The 22,053-nt window shown below is 38.3% G+C and overlaps 1 protein-coding gene across 9 annotated transcripts in view; it reads left to right on the top strand.

The window, feature by feature from the left end:
* Window positions 1-22,053, top strand: part of PIEZO2 (piezo type mechanosensitive ion channel component 2) — a 320,203-nt gene that overhangs the window by 142,155 nt on the left and 155,995 nt on the right. For 8 of the 9 annotated variants that reach the window (XM_083826665.1, XM_083826663.1, XM_083826662.1 and 5 more), the window contains one exon: window positions 8,989-9,031. In XM_083826665.1, the coding sequence (XP_083682791.1) occupies window positions 8,989-9,031 (43 nt within the window). Of the gene's footprint in view, window positions 1-8,988; window positions 9,032-9,707; window positions 17,891-22,053 lie in introns of all 9 variants that reach the window. The other variant, XM_083826667.1, reaches the window with a different exon arrangement.

Raw genomic sequence — 22,053 nt, 5'->3', positions numbered from 1 at the left:
ACTGCGTACATTCATCACTGCAGGAAACTAGGTCGACATTATTATTCATAACAGTATATTATGTTACAATAAAACTAAGCATAGGGTAGCTCTAGAAGTTGGAAGGATGCCCGTCAATTACTCTCTGAAGTGAAAGCTTTGCCTCTAAGATACTATTTAGCAGACAGAGCAGTGTTGGTTGGGGTGAGAGAGAATTTCTCTGCCAACAAAAATGGAGAAAAAACTAATTTTCTCTAGGTTTATGAAAAATAAAACTTACTACAAGTTTTCTTCAAGTTCTTTTGCTTTTACTTTGAAAATCAAAGCAAAGTCAGTCTTCATGGTTGAAAAAAGGCCCATTTAGATATTATTTGGCCTCCTTTCAGAAGATCTGGAGCAGAACCTTGATGGTCTTAAACTCAGTGCCTCTCTGAGTTGAGGTTGATGTCCCTCATTGCAATTGCAGGAAAATCTCACCTTCCTTTGAGGCTGCTCCTTGCTCCTTGGAGCCCTGACACCCTTTTCTGCTTTAAAAAAAAAAAAAAAAAAAAGAAAGAAAAAAAGAATAAGAGGTAGGTTATAACTATGGGCCATCTGATTCTTTCCCACCTTACTCCTGCAGTGTGAGAGTGAGTCTGTGGTAACCTGCAAGGTTCTGCTTTACACTGTGTAAAATCCTTTTTCTCATTTTTTTATTTTTATTTTTTTTCTTTTCCCAATGATCCACTTTCATAGGGAAGGGGGAGCAGGTAGGTCTATATAAGAAAATTAAAAGCTACCAGAATTAATTCAGATTTTTTGTACTCTTGGAAATTTGGTTTAAAAAAAAAAAAACCACCAACCAACCATTAAAGCAAACAAATAGATAAATAATATATAATAATAGTTTAAACAAACAAAAAAGCTTTCAATTAACTAGGTATATCAGGATTCATCTGAAACAATTTCCCCAAAGATTTTCTTGTGTTGTGGGTTTTGCTGTTTTGCTGCCTTCTTCAAGAAACAATTTTGAAATGAAAAGAGGTTAAAATAAGAGTGGGTTTAAGTGCGTGCATGTGTTGTAGGGGAAGATTTCCTGTAAGTTTTTTTGATATAGTATATCTAGAAAGACAAAAGAAGTCATTACTGTTATGAAAAATCCTTGTGAAAAATCTGTTTTAAAAATGTCAAGACATTCAGCCAATTCAAGACATTATTACCTGGGGGTCATTTTAAACAAATCTGACACAGAAGAACAAATATAGATAGTACTTTCACAAATTTTATTTTTCAAATTTATTATTTCTTCCTGTGCTGTTTAATTACCAAATCATCCTCACTTACAAAATACGGCATGAGATTCTCATATAAAAATGCATAAACTTAACATTTAAAATAAACCAAGTTCCATGTATTTAATGGATGAAAGAAACTTTTATTTCCTCTGCTCCTATTCTCCTGAAAAGTTTATCTGCTTAACATTGCACCTTTTTGTTTATTAGTCAGTAGTTCATTAATGGTGTAGAATACCTGTTGTTTACATTATTGATTTTTTTAAATTTTTTGCTATTCCTTACTGCTATTTATTTCTTTTTCAGCCGAACTATCAAAGCCCACAGACTCAACGCAGTTTTTTCGTTTATTTCTGTGAATCAAGCTCAGAGGCACTGGTCCTACTGTCACACAAAGTGAGCTGGATCTGGCTCTGCCTCTTTTTGGAATAGATATGGCCCAGAGATGCTGAATCCCATATATCCCAGGTGGGCTAGGAAGTATTTCACATCAGGTTATCTACCTTAAGTTACATGATCAATATTAAAAATAATCCTCAGCCTGATCCTCAATTCTGGTACTAATCAAGATTAACAGAAGACAATACGGGCTAGGCCAGTGGAGCAACTGCTCTTTAGGGTCCCTGTTTATCTATAGGAGCTTTTCTGACACTTCTGGGCTCCCAGAGCTCCAGGAAAGCTGCAGACTGGAAGGTGAGACTGGCAGATACAGCCATTAATCACTTTACCGTAGCTGTTGTCTTCTTAATACTCATTTTAAAGCAATATGCATCACCATATATGCATATAATCATAGTGTCAGTCCTACTGCACTTTGCTGCGTGTTCCTAGTCTGCTCATTTTTGTAGTAGAAATTCCCACTCATTAAAATCTCCTTAGAAGAGAACTAGTTTTGATGATTATTATTTTTCCTGTTAACATGGAATGAGTCAAGATTTCTTTTTTAATAGGAAAGCCATTTTTGTATCTCATGATAATAACTTGATATTTGCCTCACAGGCAAAAATGCACAATAAATCTTTCCCATGACATTATCGCTTAGGGATCAAATTTGTACTCTTTGTTCAGTCAAAAATCTGTTGAAAGCTGGTATGAGTGGAAGGCAAGTAAAAACTTGCAACGTCTGGTCTTTGCTCTTAACATGACCTCTTCCTTGGTATGTATTCAGTAATCACTTTCATCATCTAGCCAGCATCCTAGTCTACCGGCCCTCCACTTCTATTTTACTGGTGGTTTTAGTCTATTCAGTACACATCATAATAGGTCAGATTTTTTCATATTCCTTCTCCTTGAGTTATTCTCCAAATGAAATATTCTGCCCTTTTGCCTCCTGGAAGTGGCTCCCTGGGGTTTTGTGGGGAGTCTGGCTGCATGGAGCATCTAGGAGCCTGTGTGTATGTCAGGCCAGGAGAAAACCTTCTCTTTGCTGTAGCAGATGGGATACAGCCCAGAAAAACAAGCCTAAGGGTGAGCACTTTGACCTGCCCCTTCCTTCCCCGAGGTGACCCTGATTGGAAAGCCTTTCTGGAGCACTCCAGGGCTGGGGCTGGGAGTGGTGTGAGCCCCATCTAGCAAGCAGCGCTGGTGTGGTTGGAGTGACACAGTTACTGCAGTGGCCCTGACCACCCCAGTGTATGTGTTTTGAATGGGGTTTGTGGTGGATTAGCTCTGGTCTGGTCATGTGCCCATTAAGCATTGAAAAACAGAAGTTGTGTCCTTGGGGTGTCGTTTAGTGTCATGAGAAAGGAATCCTGTCATGCAAACCAAAGCATGCTAAGCAGGGATGGCTACGGGATTTGCTCAAGACATGCTCTCCTGATCTCAATTAAAACACCAGCATGGACACAGCGGAGCAGTAACAGCCCTTATTAAGAGATTTCAGTTTAAAAGAATGTCATGTTATTATCCCAAATTGTACACTGTGATGGACACCAGAGTGATGAGTGCAGGATGCAGCCTAGGTAGTTTCAATCAAAGGAAGAGGAAGTATAGGAGAGATTTGTTTCTTAAAATGTACAAAGAATTGCTAAGTGTTAGGATAGCATTGTCTGATACCACTTCAGGAGAGAAATTATCATTTTTGTAAGAGGCACAGTGTATGTAACTAGCTATTGAATAAGTAAGTGCATAATTTGTTTATGGTACTATGGAGAAACTAAGAAAAAGTTCTTCCCTCTGCCACATGAATTTCTGTATTCAAAACTGCCAGTCTGTTTCATAAAACCAGTGGTTCTATTTTGGTTGAAAATAATAATAATTATAAAAAAGTGGATATTTGAGAAGACAATCTAAAGCATTTCTGTTTGAGAGAAGATAGAAGTTTGACAATTTGGAGTAAGCGACTGCAAAAACGCTTAATAATATATGAAGTTGCTGAAAACCTCATGTTCCCAACACGGCAGTTTTTATCAGTTGCAGTTGTGTGCATTGCAGCTACTTAGCAGTAGTGGTTAGTAACAAGTCAGAAAGTGCTAAGGTGACGAAGGAGAAAATACAGCAGAGCAGCATTGCCCAGTCCACTGAAGAGAAATTGTGAAACTTCAAGTTGTTTAAATGTCTCTAGTGAAAGAAACTCTAGCAGGACAAACCAGTTTGCTCTTCCAGTTTGTTGAGACATTTTAAATGTGGGTTCAGATACTCGGGTCCCTGTCTAGTCCAGATGGGCTATCCCTAGTGGACTTGTGTGCTGTTCTCTGCTAAGTTGTTTGAGAAAGAGTTGAGTGGCACCTGCAACAGAAGGCTTGCACAAAGTATATCTTTCCATTTTTGGAGTATTCTCTGTCATTGTTTCGTATCTCTTGAAAATGCAAAGGGATTTTTGTTTGTTTGTTTGTTTTCTAAGTGTCCCTGGCTTTATATCAAAATTCTGAAATTGGTAGGAATAGTCTAAACTGTACAAAATCAGCAGTTCATCTGAAACTTTCAATCACAGCATTAGAAAAAAGACCAATGCAGTTACTGCTCCAAGAATGCCTACCTGTTTCCAATGTATCAGGGTTATGTAGGTCACACCTGCATATAACTCTCATGAGCTAAGTGTTACTGCGCTATGTCTGGTACCTTGGTAGTTCCTTCAGAGAGCCTGGGTGACCCTCTGTTGGCAGGCTCCAAGAAACCTATGCTTTATATATATATATATTGTTCATCTATTCCAATACTATTTTCATTGTTTTCTTGAATTCTGACAGGCTCACTTAATGCTTATTGCAAAATGTCAAACTGTTTTTTTGGTTCAATTAAGTTGTAATTTTACTTCTGGTCTTTATGTAAGATCACAGTGTAAAAAGAACGCAAGAATTATTATTCTTAGTGTTAGAAACCTACTAATCACATGAATTGAGAAGGTGGTGGGGCCACAGCTAATCACTGCATGCAGTCAGACCTTCATAGGGATGGTATAGGAGGCAGGCGTTTACGGTGCATGCCAGCCTTCTCCCTGAAGAGCTACAGATCTCTGCTATACTGTCAGATACAGCATGTTATGGCTCAAAGAGAACAGCTGTACCGCCTCCATGAATGTCTGATCACTTATCTAATATATTACTCTGTGCTTTTTCTAAGCCCACTGTTGCACTTCAGCAGCTAGGCAACTTCCTGATTTGCAAAGGTGAGTAGCCTAGCAGTAGATTATGAGTCTTATCATTAAGTTCATAAGGTAGCTGTAACCAAACCAAACCAAACATGGAAACTGCCATGTAAATGAAGACCTACTTGTCAAAGAAGACAACACTTCATTTCACAAAGATATTTTTCATTTTATCTTATTAAGTCTCATGTTCTTATATGCTCATTCTTAGGCTAGGATTTCATTGAGTGCATATGTGAATATGATGTGCATTTTACCATTGTTCCTATTAAATGTGAAAAGTAATTCCTGAAGTACATTATGCTTCATCTTTTTGAAGAATTTTAAAGCTAGCGCTGTTAATGTGAAGCAGAATCTTTGGAACAGATGGGAATGGTCAGGCACTCTGGAGCAAATATTTGGAACAAAAGCTTAATTACATGGATACCAAATTAAGGTATTCCTATAAACAGTTTTGGTATTTTTGACATGGTGGTAAAAAACAGAAAGAGAAGAGAAGCCAAATTAATTTAGCAACCAAAGTGTAGCTGCGGTAGTGTAGATGCAGAAAGCTGACAGGTGAATGTTTTCCACAGTCCCAGCAGAGAAAGACTGAACCGAACAGCCAAAATCATACTGATTTCTTTGGGAGCAAGATCAAGTCTTTAATTCATGAAAAACTCCTGTTTTGATTTTAATGAAAGTTACGTGACTTAAATCTTGTTTAATGTTTTGGAAGCGCTGGGTAAGGTTTAAATCAAATAATAACTTTTCTAGACGTTTAATAGCATTATTCTTCTTAGTGCTGCTGTTACCTCAGGGTATTTACTTTTGGCTGTTAGTGCAGCGTAGAAGTTGATACTATTGAGAATGAAATTGGCAAGTCTTAAAACAGAATGTTTAGATCATAAACATTTTAAAATAGGACTCCATAAAAAAGATGTATATTTTTTTAATATGAAATGTTAGTTGTGTTCTTGGCAGGCTTTGCTTCAGAGGAGTCACATGCATTTCAAAGACCATTCTGCTAGCCAGCTGCAGCCAAAAGATGATTTCAAACCAGTGGAGACCCAATTCCCTTTTCTCTTTTGCTATTTTTCTCTCTTTTTCTCTGTCTCTCTCTCTGCTGTAGAACGCTCTATATATCATACAGCTGAAGTGTAGCCAACCATGGGGTGAAAAATTCATATAACTAGTATACAAAACAGTGGAAAGAACAGAAACACTGACTAAAGATGCCAGTACTAGTCTGTACTTTAAGAAGTACTGTTGAAATATCTTTTCTTCAACAGTCTTCAAATCTTCAAACTTCAAAAACTGTTGAATATTTTTTTCAGAGCCAGTAGGATTGCACAAACTGTATGGAGAATTGCTCGTGTCTGCTCTGCACTTACTGTGGAGTGGCACAGTCAACTTTTTAGCAGTGATTTGATACCTCAGTGCTACATGACGCCCGATATACTCCAGGGGTATGCAGAAGATGATGGGTTTGGGGGATAATCCATAACAGGAGACATTAATGGACGGGATCTTTATGTATCTCAGAGAATTTATTCTCAGTGAAATGTCAGTGGTTTATTGTGCTGCACAATTTTTTTTATTTCATATTTGGAATAAATGTGTGATGATAGAATGTTTGCTCTCCTGCTTTTAAAGTTGTCTTTAGATGACTTCTTTTCACAAAATTTGAGCATAGTATCATGAAAAGTATTATATTTGAGTAGTTGTGCAGGCAGAAGTCTTGCCTCACCTCAAGCAAATACAGGTGCCACAGTAGGAACTCCTAGTATTGACCAAACCATATACACTCTTCAGTTATTCCAGAATAGAACTTGGCTTTTTTTTTTTTTTCTCCATAATGTGAAGGTAGAGCTTTCTCCACCTCAGTTTTGAAGCCTTTTATCTCTGTGTACTCTGCTGGATATGGGCCTGAAATTCCTGCCTGCTTTGGACTGAATGGGGACAAATAAAAGTGTTCTTACATTAATTACTGGCTGTAGACATAACAGTCCCGAACAGAGAAGCTCCACTGCCCTACATTTTCATTAGAAAAGATTTTTAGAGCCTTTCCTTGAAAATGTGCCTGTGACTGAAGTTTGAAGTGATTGGCGGTGAGAAGGTGAATGAAAAAGCAGTTTCAGAAACATATAATGAAGATTCTTCCTTACCAAGTTTGGAACCAGCTGTGAGTCTACCCCTTAGCCAACCCAAATCCTTCTTGTTTAAAGTTAAATGTCAAATTTTGGTTGATTTTAGGAGTGTATACTTCAGCGTACTTTCTTTTCCTCTTCCTAAAAAACAGAGATTAATACAAGGAATTTATTTTCTGTGTGCCCAGGTTAACGTCATCTTTGGCTGTCCAATTAGGAACTGGGCAAGAGAGCCCTGCACAACATAGAATTATAAGGAAATTAACTTTTGGGGGTTTATTAACTTCAGTTTTTATTTGTACAGTCTGATTTTCCAATGAGACAGGTACTAGGTAAAATTGTATAGAAAAAATGTATCGTTACTTAAGAGATTTATCACAGTCTTCATGGGCTAACCTGGGAAGTTTAATAAATTGAGTAGAAATAGTTCTGATAATAGGATTAAAAAACGAAAAAACACCACCACGACCAAAAACCAAACAACCCCAAACTTCTTAAAAGTTGAGTCTTTAGATTCTTATCTAGATCTGCAGTGAGTGTCCTGGATTCAAAGATGGAGAGTATCTACTAGGTCCTATTCAAATACATAACATGGCAGATTAGCGATAAATGCCATACTACAAAGAGAAGGCCATTGATTTCTGAACTGATGCCTTTAATTGAATGAGAAGGTAATGATGGTAAGAGAGACATCTACAGTCTACAGAGGTTTTTATTATCATTATTATTATTATTATTACTATTTTGTTTTGTTTTGTTTTTCTGAATGATAATATTTTATCCCACTTTTCCCATACTAATTTGGTGAGTGGGACTTTGTCAGCAGAAAGTATATAATCTGTGATTTTGTTACAGTCATTGTAGGGGCACTCGCTGTACCATATGTATTTAATGCTGAAATTCTCCAGATATAAATCAAAGATGTTTCCTTCATGTCTTTCCCCTCTTTCTCAGTACTTTTGGGCAACAGTGCTGCTTTTCTATGACTTTCTCTGGTGCTACTGAACGTCACTCACAGAGAATCTGTTCATTCCTAATTTGTGTTCCCCTTCAGGTGGCTCCATCAACAGCAAGAGTTATTGTCAGTTCTCTGATTTCAGTTTTAGTATGATGAAGCATTCAAAAAGAATTGTAGTTGCTTTCATTACATACAGTCTGTAACGTCCCACAGGAGTGTAAAAAGGCAGTGAGAAAACTATGACCCAGTTTCATGTCCTCCTGTATATTTGCCTTGCAGACCTGCATAACTTGAGATATTTATGATGTTTGTAGCCTGTATGTAAAATGACCCTGGCAATAGCAAAAAAATAGCAGGAGCTAAAAACTGATAAGCTAATGGTTGTGGCTGGGGTTGGGGCGTTTGTGTATTTTTGAGAAAATCTGGGTAAAAGTTGTATTAAGTGCATGAGAACTACTGAAGGCAATTCTTCTAATGGGTCTGCCCATTTGAACAGTTGGTGGGGATGTGTCCTCAGTTGTTTAGAGACAGAGTGAGTCCATTGCAGCCATTTTTATGTCTATGAAGAGTTAAACAATAAAGCAGAAATACATCTTCATGCTTTTGCTTAAAAAATAAAAGGGCTGGATTTCAGAAGGAGTTGTAAAGCTTTCAGCAAGAATCAGGCGAACACTATAGTAAAATGAAAAGCTGAAATGTGAAGAGTGCGTGATGTGAGATGCCAGCTCAGCGCTTTCAGGAGTCATGTACAGATCCCACTGCTCCGAGGAGAGGAGACCACCCCTGGAATCGCAGTGAACTGTAGCAATCGCCGGCTGCTTTGCAATGTAAAGGAGTTATATAGGCTGACAACCCCCCACACGTAGTTATGTCACCCGGTGGTAGCCTCTCTTAACACTTCTTCACTCTGGGGAAAACAGATGTTATTTACAAGTACTTCTCTCGGGGTGGAAAAATCACCTTACTATACAGATTCCAGCTGCACAAGGAAAACAGAAGAGTAAGAGAGTTCATACAGTAAAGGCTCTTTACTGAGGGTGTTTGTTTTTTCTCCTCTTTGTATAGGTTCAACATGGGAGAAAACATTACGGCAGATTGGTTTTGAAAGGTAAGCCATAAGTTTGTTTCATTAACAGTGCAAAAAGAGAAGGGAGAAAAAGTGCATGGGCAAGTTTACAGAATTATTTATTTTTGCTGATCAAATGTATCTATAACCTCAAATTTAGAGAGGAAGTTATGCAGTATCATGCATATATATGTTCAGCTTCTCACTTTATGTCCTCTTCTGTTTTCCCAGTCTGTGATCTGAAGCAGCTTATTCACCATATGAACTTGGCTCACTATATTTTTCTGCTGGCGACTATATAGCATGTTAGTATTAAAAAAGGTGACATGCTATTTGGGCAGAAGTCTTACTTATGAATGAAAATATTGCTCTCACTCGTATTATTTTTTCCACGAAACTTCTAACCTGTGACATATTAGTTGACAAAAGTAAATGAAGTTGAAAGAGGACCAAAGCTGGCAGAGAGCTGTTTAGCATCAGAGGAAAATTCAGAATTCAGCATTCCTCAAGTGCAAGAACTTCTTGCAGCCAAACTTAACCGCAAGGTCATCATACCAGAAACATATGTCTCTCTTGGAACTTAAACTAGGCCAAGCCCAGTAAAGAGTAATCTGGTGTTGAAGTTGAACTGCTCAATCTTGTATTTATTCTTCTACAAATGGTAAGCAGAAGAATCTGTTCCCCACTTGAATAATGTTTTGCTGTTTTCCCTTAATAGAGTAGCTTGCAGCTGTACACCAATGTGTTTGGATCTCTGTTGACTGGACAAAAAGGGATTTCCCTTCTCCATGTTGCATGAATGCATACTGTGTATACTGCCTGGGACATCTCAGCAAACCCTACAGATGATACAGTCTTTCTGAAGTCAATAAGTAGCCATATTAATCATATAAAACAGAAAATAACTACTTTCTTGCTTACTTTCTCACAAAGAGAAGGCAAGCTGCCTTTTTTCTTTTTTTTTTTTTCTCAAATTTACCATGCATAAAGTTTTTGTTACAATAAAACATAACATAAGTTTCTGTTAAAAACAAGACTAATGCTTAAGTTTAAGTATGCTAGCTCCTACTTGTCATTACGATTCTCATATCTTGGCAGCAGTATGTGAAAAGCTTTTTCTGTATCATCCTTTTCTAGGAGAATTCTGTCTAACTAACATAATTTGAATAATAATAAATAAATAAATAAATAAATGCTTGCCTTTCTCTGATCTTCACCTAAAAATCTGGCACCTGAGAGGAAGGACTCTAAATAGCTGCCAGGTCTTAGAAGACTTATGAGTTCTGAAAGGTTGTCCCCCATCTCTCTGAAAGCACATCTACTGGAAGTTTCCAAAGACATGTTAGTGCCCTAATAATTTGTAATTTTCTTTCTTTCTAAGACCATTTTGAAAGCATCTGTGTATGACCCCAACTGAGTATTCACAGGGTCTGCCTGGTTGACTTGTTCAGCTAAATATACTAGATTTCCATGTTAAATACTATATTTGTCAAAAAAGAAGTGCTGTTTTTAACATAGTAGACATGGTAGTACATAGATTATATTTTTTGTTCTCACAGTCGTAAATAGCTGCGAACATTGATACATATTATTTTAGTTTTTCAAAGGAAATGTAGGAAGGCAAATAATGTTTCACTATGACAAAGCTCTGTCTCAGTGAATTTTAGCTTTTCACTGGTACTGTGAGTAGCTTTGTAGCTTTAGACGCTCTGGTTAGTTTAAAATTAAAACATTACAGAATAATAAAAGCACTTTTCCTCCTCCAAATAATGCATAGAGGTCAAATTAGTTTCTACTGTAAATCTCTTAATACCCATACAGTCATCCCTGTAAAGGGTTTGGCCAAACATTTTTAAACAGCCAAAAAAAATTACCCAGTTTGTTGCCATATGTTTTTTACACAACTTGAAAATCCAAATGGATATGGAATATTTACCATTTTGTAACTTGCCCAAATGATCTGAGGAAACACGGGCATTTTCATTTCACAGGTTCCCACCAGTCAGAAAACTTTTAAGACTTTGATCAGATCACCAAATCAAAATATGTCTCTTCTACCGCAAATGTAAGAATTAATGTCTGGCTTCTTTTAAACCCATGTGTAGATATCATAAGGCACAGTAGTAATTGATTGAAAGGAAAACTGTGATACCACATTGTTGCAGGATAATGGGAGGGGTTGTGGTTCATAAACACGTATGATTTGAGATGATGCAGTACCCTATCAAGAATCACACAGAAATTTCTTAACTGGGACACCTTACTGGATGTCGTCTATTTAGAGGTAGAGTGTTTATAACAGCACAGCAAAGCTGAATCTTAAACAAACATTACACATTCTCAGTTGCAAGATTTAATATCATTGAGGGGTTCTTTTTAATAAGTTGTGCTTTTTTCAATTTGATTTCTTTATGAGTGTCAGCATATCATACATTTCAGAAGGACGCTATAGTAAAATATCAATTCTTTCATTGCCCTAATCATCTTTTAAGATTAAGAATTAGCACCTGCTAGCGCTGCTTGTCTCAGTCTGAATGGGAAAAAAAAAAAAGGCAGTTTTGAAGAGTGCTAGAGTGAATTGATATCTTGGGTCTGCGGTTTGAAACTTCCAATGGAAAAAGGTCAATTTATTTAAGCAGAGCTTATTAGTAGTTTTATTTGTGGTCTGTTAGAAAGCAATTTCCAAACTGTGAGGTGTTTCAAAACAAGGAGAACTCACAATACCTGTGCATGTGCAAAATATGTACCACATGAAATACAGAGAAATCTTAATGCACAGCTGAGAAGCCTGCCTGAGGGGAGGCAAATATTTAGAAAAGTTTACTCGGCAGATCCCAGTATTTCCATTCCAGTTTAAATGGAAGAAATAGCTGACAGTTTGCACCTTGGGAGGCTGTCAGCTTGGACTAACTTTAACTGAAGCAGCACATTAGCAAAGATGTGGTGAAGATTTGAAAGTACTTGGTTAGGTATAATCGTAGAAGGGAAAGTGTTTTCATCTCAGCTTTTACAGAGATGAAAAAAAAAAAGGGAAAAAAAAAAAACTTCTTTGAACAGGTGGAACAATTAAAGTTTGTGTTTGTGTTGTTGTTTTTTTAACAACTCATCTTCTTATTTGTATTTTGACACAATCTTTGTATGGTGTGAGTATATCAGCAGTAGCAAGCTGACTAACAGATCCATGAGTAATATATATACAAAGTCTGCTTTATAGTGCTTTGTAGCAGTATGTGCTTAATATCATATTGTATTTGATTGCTTAAGATCATAATTTCTTAAAGGAGTGGTTTCCAAAGTAAATGAAGTGTGACACATTGGTATATGTAGTACTTGGATGCAGTGCACTTAGCTTTCATTCACATAAGTAGGAATCCCAGATCTGCAGATCCATCAAATTTGAGAGATTATTCTGAGGATGTATTGCTACATGGTTTCCCTAGTTTTGCTCTCCCCAATAGGCATCCCTTTATAACCAATGAGAGAGACAGGAGAGTGGGCTAGATCTGTTATGTCTGATCCTGTACTCATATTCTCATGTTCTCCTGTTCTCGTATTCTGTGTATCAACACTAAGAAAAGAAACAGCAGCAACATGTTTTGCTATTTGAAAACATATCCTCTGCAAGCTGTTGTCTTAGGCACACCTGAGTCAGCTCTGAAACATCCACAGCATTGAAATGTGTTGTTTGAGCAAGGATATTCTTATGCCAGGAGGAAGCAAGATTTTTAGATACACAAAAAGAAAGCCATTGAAAGTGATGTCCTAAGGAGGAATATGTCTTTGCTTAAAAACTGGAAAATTCTTACAAAATGTTCTTCTAAACAAGCTGTTTTAGAGTGGATTGAGGAGCAGAAGGAGATGTGGAGACTCATTCTACGTTGCGGAAAATTCAGCCTAGATAATATAAAGGTTATGTCATCACTGCTTTGTGGTTACATGATGTTTATTCTGCAATAGTATAGTGTTTACATTTCTGTTGTCTTCATATCCTGAACAACACAGAGATACCAAGAGATCTGATGGATAGGCTTTTATGTAAGCATTACTTGTGAGCTGAGCATGCTGCTTTTCAGTGCTAGAGAAATTAAAAATGCTGGAGCTTGAGTAAAGTAGCTTTATGTCCAGGAAATGACTAGAGTTAAGAGCTTTGCAATTAAATGGAGTGTATCTGGGTTTGATAGATTTAAATGAAGGTCTTTTTGCTATTGATTGTTTTTTGAGAAATTACAAATAAGCTGATTGTAGCACAGTATAGTAGTCATCATCTTTGTCCAATACCACCTTGACTGCAGTTCCTTTTGCAATTTCTGCAGAAAGTTTTGGAGAAATTTGGAAAATTATGAAAAATGTTCTGTTGTGTTATGCTGTCCTACAAGAAACATGCTTTAAAATGCTGAGTATGTGTAACATCTGCACATCATGCAAACTGTCATCTTACACTGCGTCTTCAAGCTTGCTTTTATACTGAAGAACCAAAGCAAGTAGATTTACGGATAAGTAGGATGTGTTGTGTTTTTTTTTTATTATTTTTTAATTTTTTTTTTTTTTTTGCCACTGTTCATTATTGGTGCACGTTTAGATGACACCCAAATATTCATGAAAATGTCTGGAAAGTTCTGTTCTACTCTGCTCTAAATATGACTAAAAATGTTTTTCAGAAATCATTGTCCATCTCACTGGCTTAAAACTGTTGTGTTTTTTTTTCAGTCCAGGCTGGACCCAGTGAAAATGGCTCATTCAAACATAGCTAACTAGTGGTTAGTTATGAACAAGTAGCAGTCACTGTGCTTGTTTCCTGGCTACTCTGGCAATTAAAAAAAAAAAAAAAAAAGAGAGAGAGAGAGAGAGAGAGAAAACTGAATGCACAAAGCCTGTTAAAATTCCAGAGCAGAGAGGATCACGTCAGTCACTGAGCTAGCCTTCTTCTGTTAACACAGTCCATATTGAAGGCGTTGGCATCCATCAGTGCTGGTCAGTCTTTAAGTACTGCCTCCTAAAAGCACAAGATCAAACGATTCCAAAATATCGGAAGTCAGGCAGGTGGGGCAGAAGGCTGGCCTAGCTGACCAGGGATCTTCTACTGGAGCTTAGGCGAAAAAAAGAAAGTGTATGGCTGCTGGAAGGAGGGCCACGCGATGAGGAAGGAATACAGGGATGCTGTTCACATTTGTAGGGAGAAAATTCGTGTGGCCAAAGCCCAACAAGAGTTGAAGCTGGCCATGTCTGTGGGAGGATTAAATAAAAATATATAAAGGAATAAAAAAGGATTTTTCAGATATGTGAACAGAAAAAGGAGAACTAAAGAAAACATAGGTCCGTTACTAGATGGGGAACGTCTCCTCACAGACAATGACATACGCAAAGCAGAGACATTTAATGCCTTCTTCGCCTCTTTCTTCAACACTGATGATGGGCTTCGGGACCCAGGGTACCTGAGCTGGAGGACCATGACGGTGGGAATGACAAACTCCCAACCGACCCTGAACATGTGCGGGATTTGCTGCTCCACCTGGATCCATACAAGTCCATGGGTCTGGATGGGATCCATCCCAAGGTGCTTAAAGAGCTGGCTGACATCATCGCGGGACCTCTCTCAATTATTTTTCAACGATCTTGGGAATCTGGAGAGGTCCCAGTGGACTGGAAGCTGGCAAATGTTGTGCCAATTTTCAAGAAGGGTAAGAAGGAAGACTCTAGCAATTACAGGCCTGTCAGTTTCATGTCAGTGCCTGGTAAAATTATGGAGAGGATGATCCTTTAAGTTTCTGAAGCGCACCTGGGGGACAATGCAGTCATTGGTCCCAGCCAACATGGGTTCATGAGGGGTAGGTCCTGCCTAACAAATGTGATTTCTTTTCATGACAAGTTCACCCATCTAGTCGATCAAGGGAAACCAGCTGATGTGATCTTTTTGGACTTCAGCAAAGCTTTTGACGCGGTTTCCCATAGGATCCTACTGGACAAAATGTCCAGCATACAACTTAACAAAAACATCATAGGATGGGTGAGCAATTGGCTGCCGGGCAGGGTTCAAAGGGTTGTGGTAAATGGGGCCACATCTGGCTGGCAGATGGTCACTAGTGGGGTCCCTCAAGGCTCCATTTTAGGTCCAGTCCTCTTCAATATTTTTATAAATGATTTGGATGTAGGACTAGAAGGTGTTTTGAGCAAATTTGCCAACGACACTAAAATTGGAGGAGTTGTGGACTTGGATGAGGGTGGAAAGGCCTTGCAGAGAGATCTGGACAGATTGGAGAGCTGGGCGATCACCAACCACATGAGGTTTAACAAAAGCCAGGGCTGGGTCCTGCACCTGGGACAGGGCAATCCTGGCTATACGTACAGACTGGGCCACGAGACGCTGGAGAGCAGCCCCGCAGAGAGGGATCTGGGGGTCATCGTTGACAGCAAGCTGAATATGAGCCAGCAGTGTGCCCTGGCAGCCAGGAGGGCCAACCATATCCTGGGATGCATCAAGCACAGCATTGCTAGTCGGTCGAGGGAGGTGATTGTGCTGCTCTACTCGGCGCTGGTGCGGCCTCACCTCGAGTATTGTGTGCAGTTCTAGGCAGTACAAAAAGGACATTAAACTGTTGGAGAGTGTCCAGGGGAGGGCAACGAAGATGGTGAAGGGCCTAGAGGGGAAGACATATGAGGAGCGTCTGAGGGCACTGTGCCTGTTCAGCCTGGAGAAGAGGAGGCTGAGGGGGGAGACCTCATCGCAATCTACAACTTCCTCGCGAGGGGGAGTGGAGGGGCAGGTGACCTATTCTCCATAAACACCAGTGATAGGACCTGTGGGAACAGTGTTAAGCTGAGGCAGGGGAAGTTTAGGCTGGACATCAGGAAGAGGTTCTTCACCGAGCGGGTGGTTGCACACTGGAACAGGCTTCCCAGTGAAGTAGTCACTGCACCAAGCCTATCTGAATTTAAGAAGCGATTGGACTGTGCAATTAGTCACATGGTCTAAACTTTTGGGTAGACCTGTGTGGTGCCAGGAGTTGGACTTGATGATCCTTACGGGTCCCTTCCAACTTGGGATATTCTATCATTGTATGATTCTATGATTAATCCTTTTACTATTTCTGAAGAAGGAAATGGTAGGTTGGGACTGGTAGCTATCACACCTCAAAAAAAAAAAAAAAGAAAGGATAAGGAGGTAGGAGTAGGGAAGGCAATAAGACTGTGAGGGAAAGACAGCAGAAGAGAATCTATTACTATGCCATAGCTAGGCCCTGGATAAGAAGATTGGCTCCTATTGATATATATTGCCGATCTTCTGTCTGTTTCAATAGCTCCTTCAGTTATTCTTCAGTCACAAAGTGATAAGGAGGACAACCTGCGTTGCTTTTGCCTGAAGCAAAATAAACACAACAGCCCCACATGCCACAGGTAAGGAGACAAAACATTCCCATCAGAAGCCAGGAGCAAGCTAGCTGTCATCGCCAAGAGATGCTTTTTTGTTCCTGTATGGGTCTCTGAATGTAGACGGATGTCTGCTTTTGCAGCTGCTCCACATATGCCCCTGCTTGCTCTAGCCAAAAACATTGTGTATATCTTCCCTACCCCTTGCAGAGACTGAGAACTCAATTTCCTAAACCACTCATGATGTGTGGTGAGTGCTGGAATCCAGACACATCAGAGACACTTCTCAAGCACCTCCTTCCAGGTCTAGGTTGCTAATTATGAGCCTACTGGCGATCTGTTTTCCCTCTTTCCCCCATGCTTAGATTGCTTGTAACTTGCTGTGATATTTGATTGGTGCTTGGCCAGAGTTTCTCTGGGTGACATGTAAAGAATAAACAGAAAGAAGAGAATACCACTGGATTCTATAAATATTTATTATGCACAATTCTGGCTTGGAAATCCAAATACCATATGGTTTTCTATAGTGGCATCCCCCACTCCTCCCCACACTCTCTGGTGATTTAGTAAAAAGAATAAATATATGTTTGAAATATAAAGTCTTATCCTGATAGCTTGCTCCATAATTTCGCGAACTTTCTTCACATATAGCTGAATCCTACAGCTCTTTCTTGGCCAAAGCTCCCATTGACATCATTTTGGGAGCGTTGCCTCAGCCAGGAGCTGTGAGAGGCTGCAGGGTTTGATCCTGGAGAGGTTATTTTAAAAGAAACAGTGCAGTCTGAATGCTCGCTGTGTTTTGCAGGTGTTGGGTAATTTGAGTTTGGGAAGACAGGGAAAAATGGGTGCAGTGGTGCAATCGGAGGGACTTGGGGAGAGCCCTGCCAAGCACCTTTCCTTGTTTTTGGGAAGAAAAAAAACCAAAACAACAAACTCTAGCAGCCTGCGTGGTGACTGTTTTGGTCTCCCATCCCACAAAGAATGTAAGCAAGTGCTTAAGTTTTCAGTACTCAGGTGCTCCCTCTGACTTCATCAGGGTTCCTTGAGCTCCTCAGGTTAAGTGCTGACAGGCTAGGCCTCACAGGTGAGCCCACTTTATTCTCCTCAAGGTTTCCTAGGCGGGTAGCCATGCTCCTCACCCACGGGGTCTGGACTCCATGAGCCTTAGTGCTGTGCTCAGCAGCAGGGGAGTGGTGGCTGATTGCCTTCTCCCCTGTGTGACATTCTCAGTGCAAAACTTGCAATAGCTTAGAAAATGTTTCTTCTCTTTGAAGGTGTACTTTACTTATGTCGTATCAGAGAAATTAGATTAATTGATGTTTTGTTTACACCTTCCTTTGCTCTGCTTGCTCAGGCCTTACATATGACAAGGATTAGTTTATAGCCTTCCTTAGCACATCTCGTGGGAGTTAATGTGGATTTGTTCTGTGATTACTATTATGTAAATTTTTTGAATAATATCATAGGTAAATGTGATGTACAGAGCAGAAGTGACACCGATTCCCTGCCTTCCCTTCAGAGACTATGAACAAAAGGGTAATATCTCATTCTGGTTGCTGTTTAATGCTTATAACAGAATTATAGCCTTCCAGATGATATCTCAATTTAGTCTTTTTACTCTCTGGCTGTTATTTAATTGATAAGTAGGGATCTGAGGGTAGAGAAGTATGTCAGAAGGGCCTCAAAATACAACGCTTTGCTTCCTTCAAGGAGCAATGGCCAGCAGGTGAGGTTGGCTTCCCATGTACGCACTTGGCTTAAGGCAAAGTGGGTCCTGAGCCCCGAGAAGACAGGGGAACTGAGGTTGCTTTCCTTCCCTTGTTTTGTTATTTTGTGGTGGCGACTGTGGAATTTATGCATGTGTGTGTTGAAGCATTTGTGTTGTTTATAGTGTGGGAAATGGGGAAGAAATGTGTTTTCAGTTTCATCTGATATATACTGCATGCCTAAGTTTCTGTCCTAAATTGAGTTTTCTTTGCTGCTCTGATGAAAAGTGAGACTTTGAAAGAAAAGTCTGGATTACAGGAAAGCCAGAATAAAAATTGCATTATATTTTCAAAGAACAAACCTATTGTTTAAAAAGTTATGAACAAACGGTTGTGTTTACATATATATATATATATTTCTAATACTGTGTAAGCTAAAATATTTTGGTCAGTATTACATACTGAAATAGAAAAAGATCAAATTTAGTTTTAAATGAGTTTAACTTCATGGATTTCATTGCAATATCCACTTCTATTCAAATATTGCTGTAAGCAACTATGTGTTGTCCATCGTGCTCAGGCACAAATTACTATGAGTAAAGCTTTTTCTGATTGCCTGCTAACAAACAATACCTCGTATTTAACATGCTGTTTAGGGTGTAAAGTAGCCTAATTTATTCATTTATTTATTTATTTGTGTCACTGAGAAGGAAATAATTTCAAGACACACCCCCACCCACCCATGCAGTGAGTATAATGTGAAATGAGATCAAAGTGAATAAGTCCCCATTCTTTGACTGTTATCCCATTTACCATTTCCTCATCGGGGTGCCTTAATAGCTGTGATCTGTGAGGAATTTCTGCTTCTAACTCAAACCCTGGGCCATATCTGTAAAGCCTGGCAGTGTTATGTACTAGTACAGTACTCGTTTACACTAACGCTTTCTGTGTCAGGTGAGATTACCCTGTTCTCCAGGGGCAAATGCATCATGTGTCACAGAAAATTCTTGAGACACCATCTTAGAAGGTGATGGATCTTCTGCTTGTTACAAGATATGGATTATATTCTGTTATTTCATTTTTTAAACTTTTAAAACTTTTCAGTGTACTTTTAAAACTCTAGCTAACTCTTTAACATAGTCTGACTTTTGACAGATGTCATTTGCATAATTGTTTGCAATGTACTATCCTACCTTCTGCAAAAGAAACACATTTCTTTTTAACAGTCACGTCACATAGTATTTTTAAGATAATGCTGTTGATGTTTTTGTAGCCTTTGTACTGCACACCTGCAAGATGGTAAAGAGAGATTCACAAAGTGAGACTTCTTTTGTAGAACTTTTTCTGGAGATGATGTCCATATACCTAAAACACTTAGACTAGGAATTACTTTTTTACTTACTGGCTTTTCTCAAAGCTGTCCTTATTTAAAAAAAAAAAAAAAGTAATAAAACTATCTATTTAGATGAAAGATGTAAACATTCACTAAAATTAACTTGATTTGTTTTGAGCAGATTTAAGAGATTTTCTAGTTCTTAATTCCCCATTTTTCTGTTTAAGCAATTATCTCAATGGTAACATAAACAATCTCTACCTAAAATAATTATAGTAATCATGACTATTCTCTAGAGTACATCACCATAATATGCCAAGAAGGTATTTCCTCTTCACTGATTGCAGCTATTTTCACACCTTCTTTTTAAACAACATTGAAAGCAGCAGTGTGAATTCTCGAGGTGTCTGAACACACTGTCCTTAATTGTATAAGATGTTCTGTAGACTTCAGTGATATATCTCACAGGAGTAAACATTAAGAAACCAAGGCATAAACTGATTGTTAGCAACATAAATAAATGAATTAGATTTTGGGGTATCTAGAAGACTCTCTAGAATTTAGAGAATTTTATATGCTCCAATTTAGTGAGAATACAGAGATTAAAAATCCAAGGTGGACACCATACCAGGTAGTCCAGGGGAAAATCATGTTGTTTGTTATATAAACAGAGCACAGCTGTGTGACCACTGTGTTCTAATCTTCTCCATGTATATGCAACGAGTCAAGAAGTCACTGGCTCACAGGAAGCATGACAGTTTTGCTTCCTCATCAGCCTTCTGTACACCTACCAAAAATCTGGTATGCAAACATCCTAGAGACGGATCTCTTGCACATGAACAATCTCTTAATTTTGTGATATACCTATGGTAAATCTCAAGTTCAGCCATGTGTAGATGAGAAACACCTCAGTGTTATTAATTACAATATGCTTTGTGAATAGTCAGGCCTCCTCATTTGTCTGTCTGTCTGCCTATCTATCTATCTATTGATTAATTTTCCATAGTCAGGCCTGATAGATCAAATACTTAAGTTTATCTCCAGGTCTAATAGAGGATCACCAGTATATATTTGCCAGTGATCCTCCTTCCTTACTAAAGACTCTGTTTTACAGAAACTTGCAAAGATATCAAGACTGTGTGATCCTAGTTACTTTTCAGTCAATTTGCTGAGTTTGGCAAATAAATGGGGTTGTGAGGAGTTTACTTTATGTAAAAAATAATAATAATAATAATAAAGAAAGAAAGAAAAAAAGGAAGGGGGTGCTCGGGTGCTCTTGGAGTCTGGGAACATTAGAAGTCAAACAATTCAACAGTCTGAACTATTTAAAGGCATTGACATAATATCTTTCAAGTGCCTGAGTCACTCTGGGAATTGAGTTTGTAACTCAATAATCCTTATGACTTTTGAACATTTTATCTGTAATCTTTGTTGAAAGTGCTGGGAACTTAGCTGAATCAACTCTTCTATTTGTAATTTGCTAAATGAAAATGTTATTCAAATATATTTCTACTGCAGTATTTCAAAAGCCAAAAGTCCACTGATCATTTCCCTTGTTCTTTTTCTTGACAAAAAAGATCCACTTTTGCTGAACATAGTCTTTTGCTAGTCTTATGCTTCCCAATATGCCTGTTCCTAATAAAATAACAGTTTTACTACACTTATTGTTCCTACTATCATGCTTGCATAAAAATTTAAATAGGAAATCCTACTGGGGAGAAATTCATGTAAAACTTCTCTTGAGCTGTGCTGTAGTTAAGCATCATAGAAACTTTATGGTTGTTACTTTTTTTTCAAACCACACCCTTGGGAGCTGACCTTTGCTTTGTAGCTTTCATACCTATTTGGTCTTTTGTTCTCTAGGAAAAGTAAACTTTGAAATATACTCCACTTGGAGAAGCCCTTCAAACAAACCTGAAATGTATTTATTTATCAGCATGGGTGAAGGTAGCTTACATACATCATAGAATTTCTCTAACTGTAGAGCAACGGTATATTTAGAAGCCAAGACAAATACTTTTATAAAGTTACTTTCCAATGCATCCAACCCTGTGGATAGTTTTTGGGAAATGGAATAATTTAATAGCCCATGAAAAAGTAGGAGTCAATATGGGCTTACCCCATGCTTCTAGTCTTAAAAGTAAGTTACTAGAGCAATTTGGATCAAAACAGAAATTCAAATTTTGCACCTTAGGACTATCTCTAATTACACTTCTTTTGTAATATTGCATGTTAAATTAAGAGCAGACCTCATAAAGAGAAGTCAGTTTAGGAATTGGAAGTATTGAGTTTTTTAGCATGGCATTGTAGATCTATAATTTTGATGCCAATGAAAATTTCAATTTCCAGACAGAATGTCAATATGTATAATTTCTGGAAATCTGGACACTTCTTTAGAACTGTTTGAAAAGTGTGTTTTTTAAAAAATATTTTCTAATATGCTTTTATTTTCCTGCCGGTAAAGAGGTATCCGGTACTAGATAAACTCAGAGGGAGATACCAAAGACACATACGTTTCAGTACGTTATATTGTCTAGCATGAAACAATGCATGATCTTCCTTTTCCCTGCTATATTGACTTTTTTTTTTTCAGATATAAAGAATCTTTTCACTATTTTCATTTCAGTATTTTCTGCTATTGCCAAACTTATAGTAATAAA

This window comes from Anser anser (genome assembly GCF_964211835.1).
Source record: "Anser anser genome assembly, chromosome: 2".
Classification (NCBI taxonomy): Eukaryota; Metazoa; Chordata; class Aves; order Anseriformes; family Anatidae; genus Anser; species Anser anser.
This window is presented reverse-complemented; position numbering and strand designations above follow the sequence as displayed.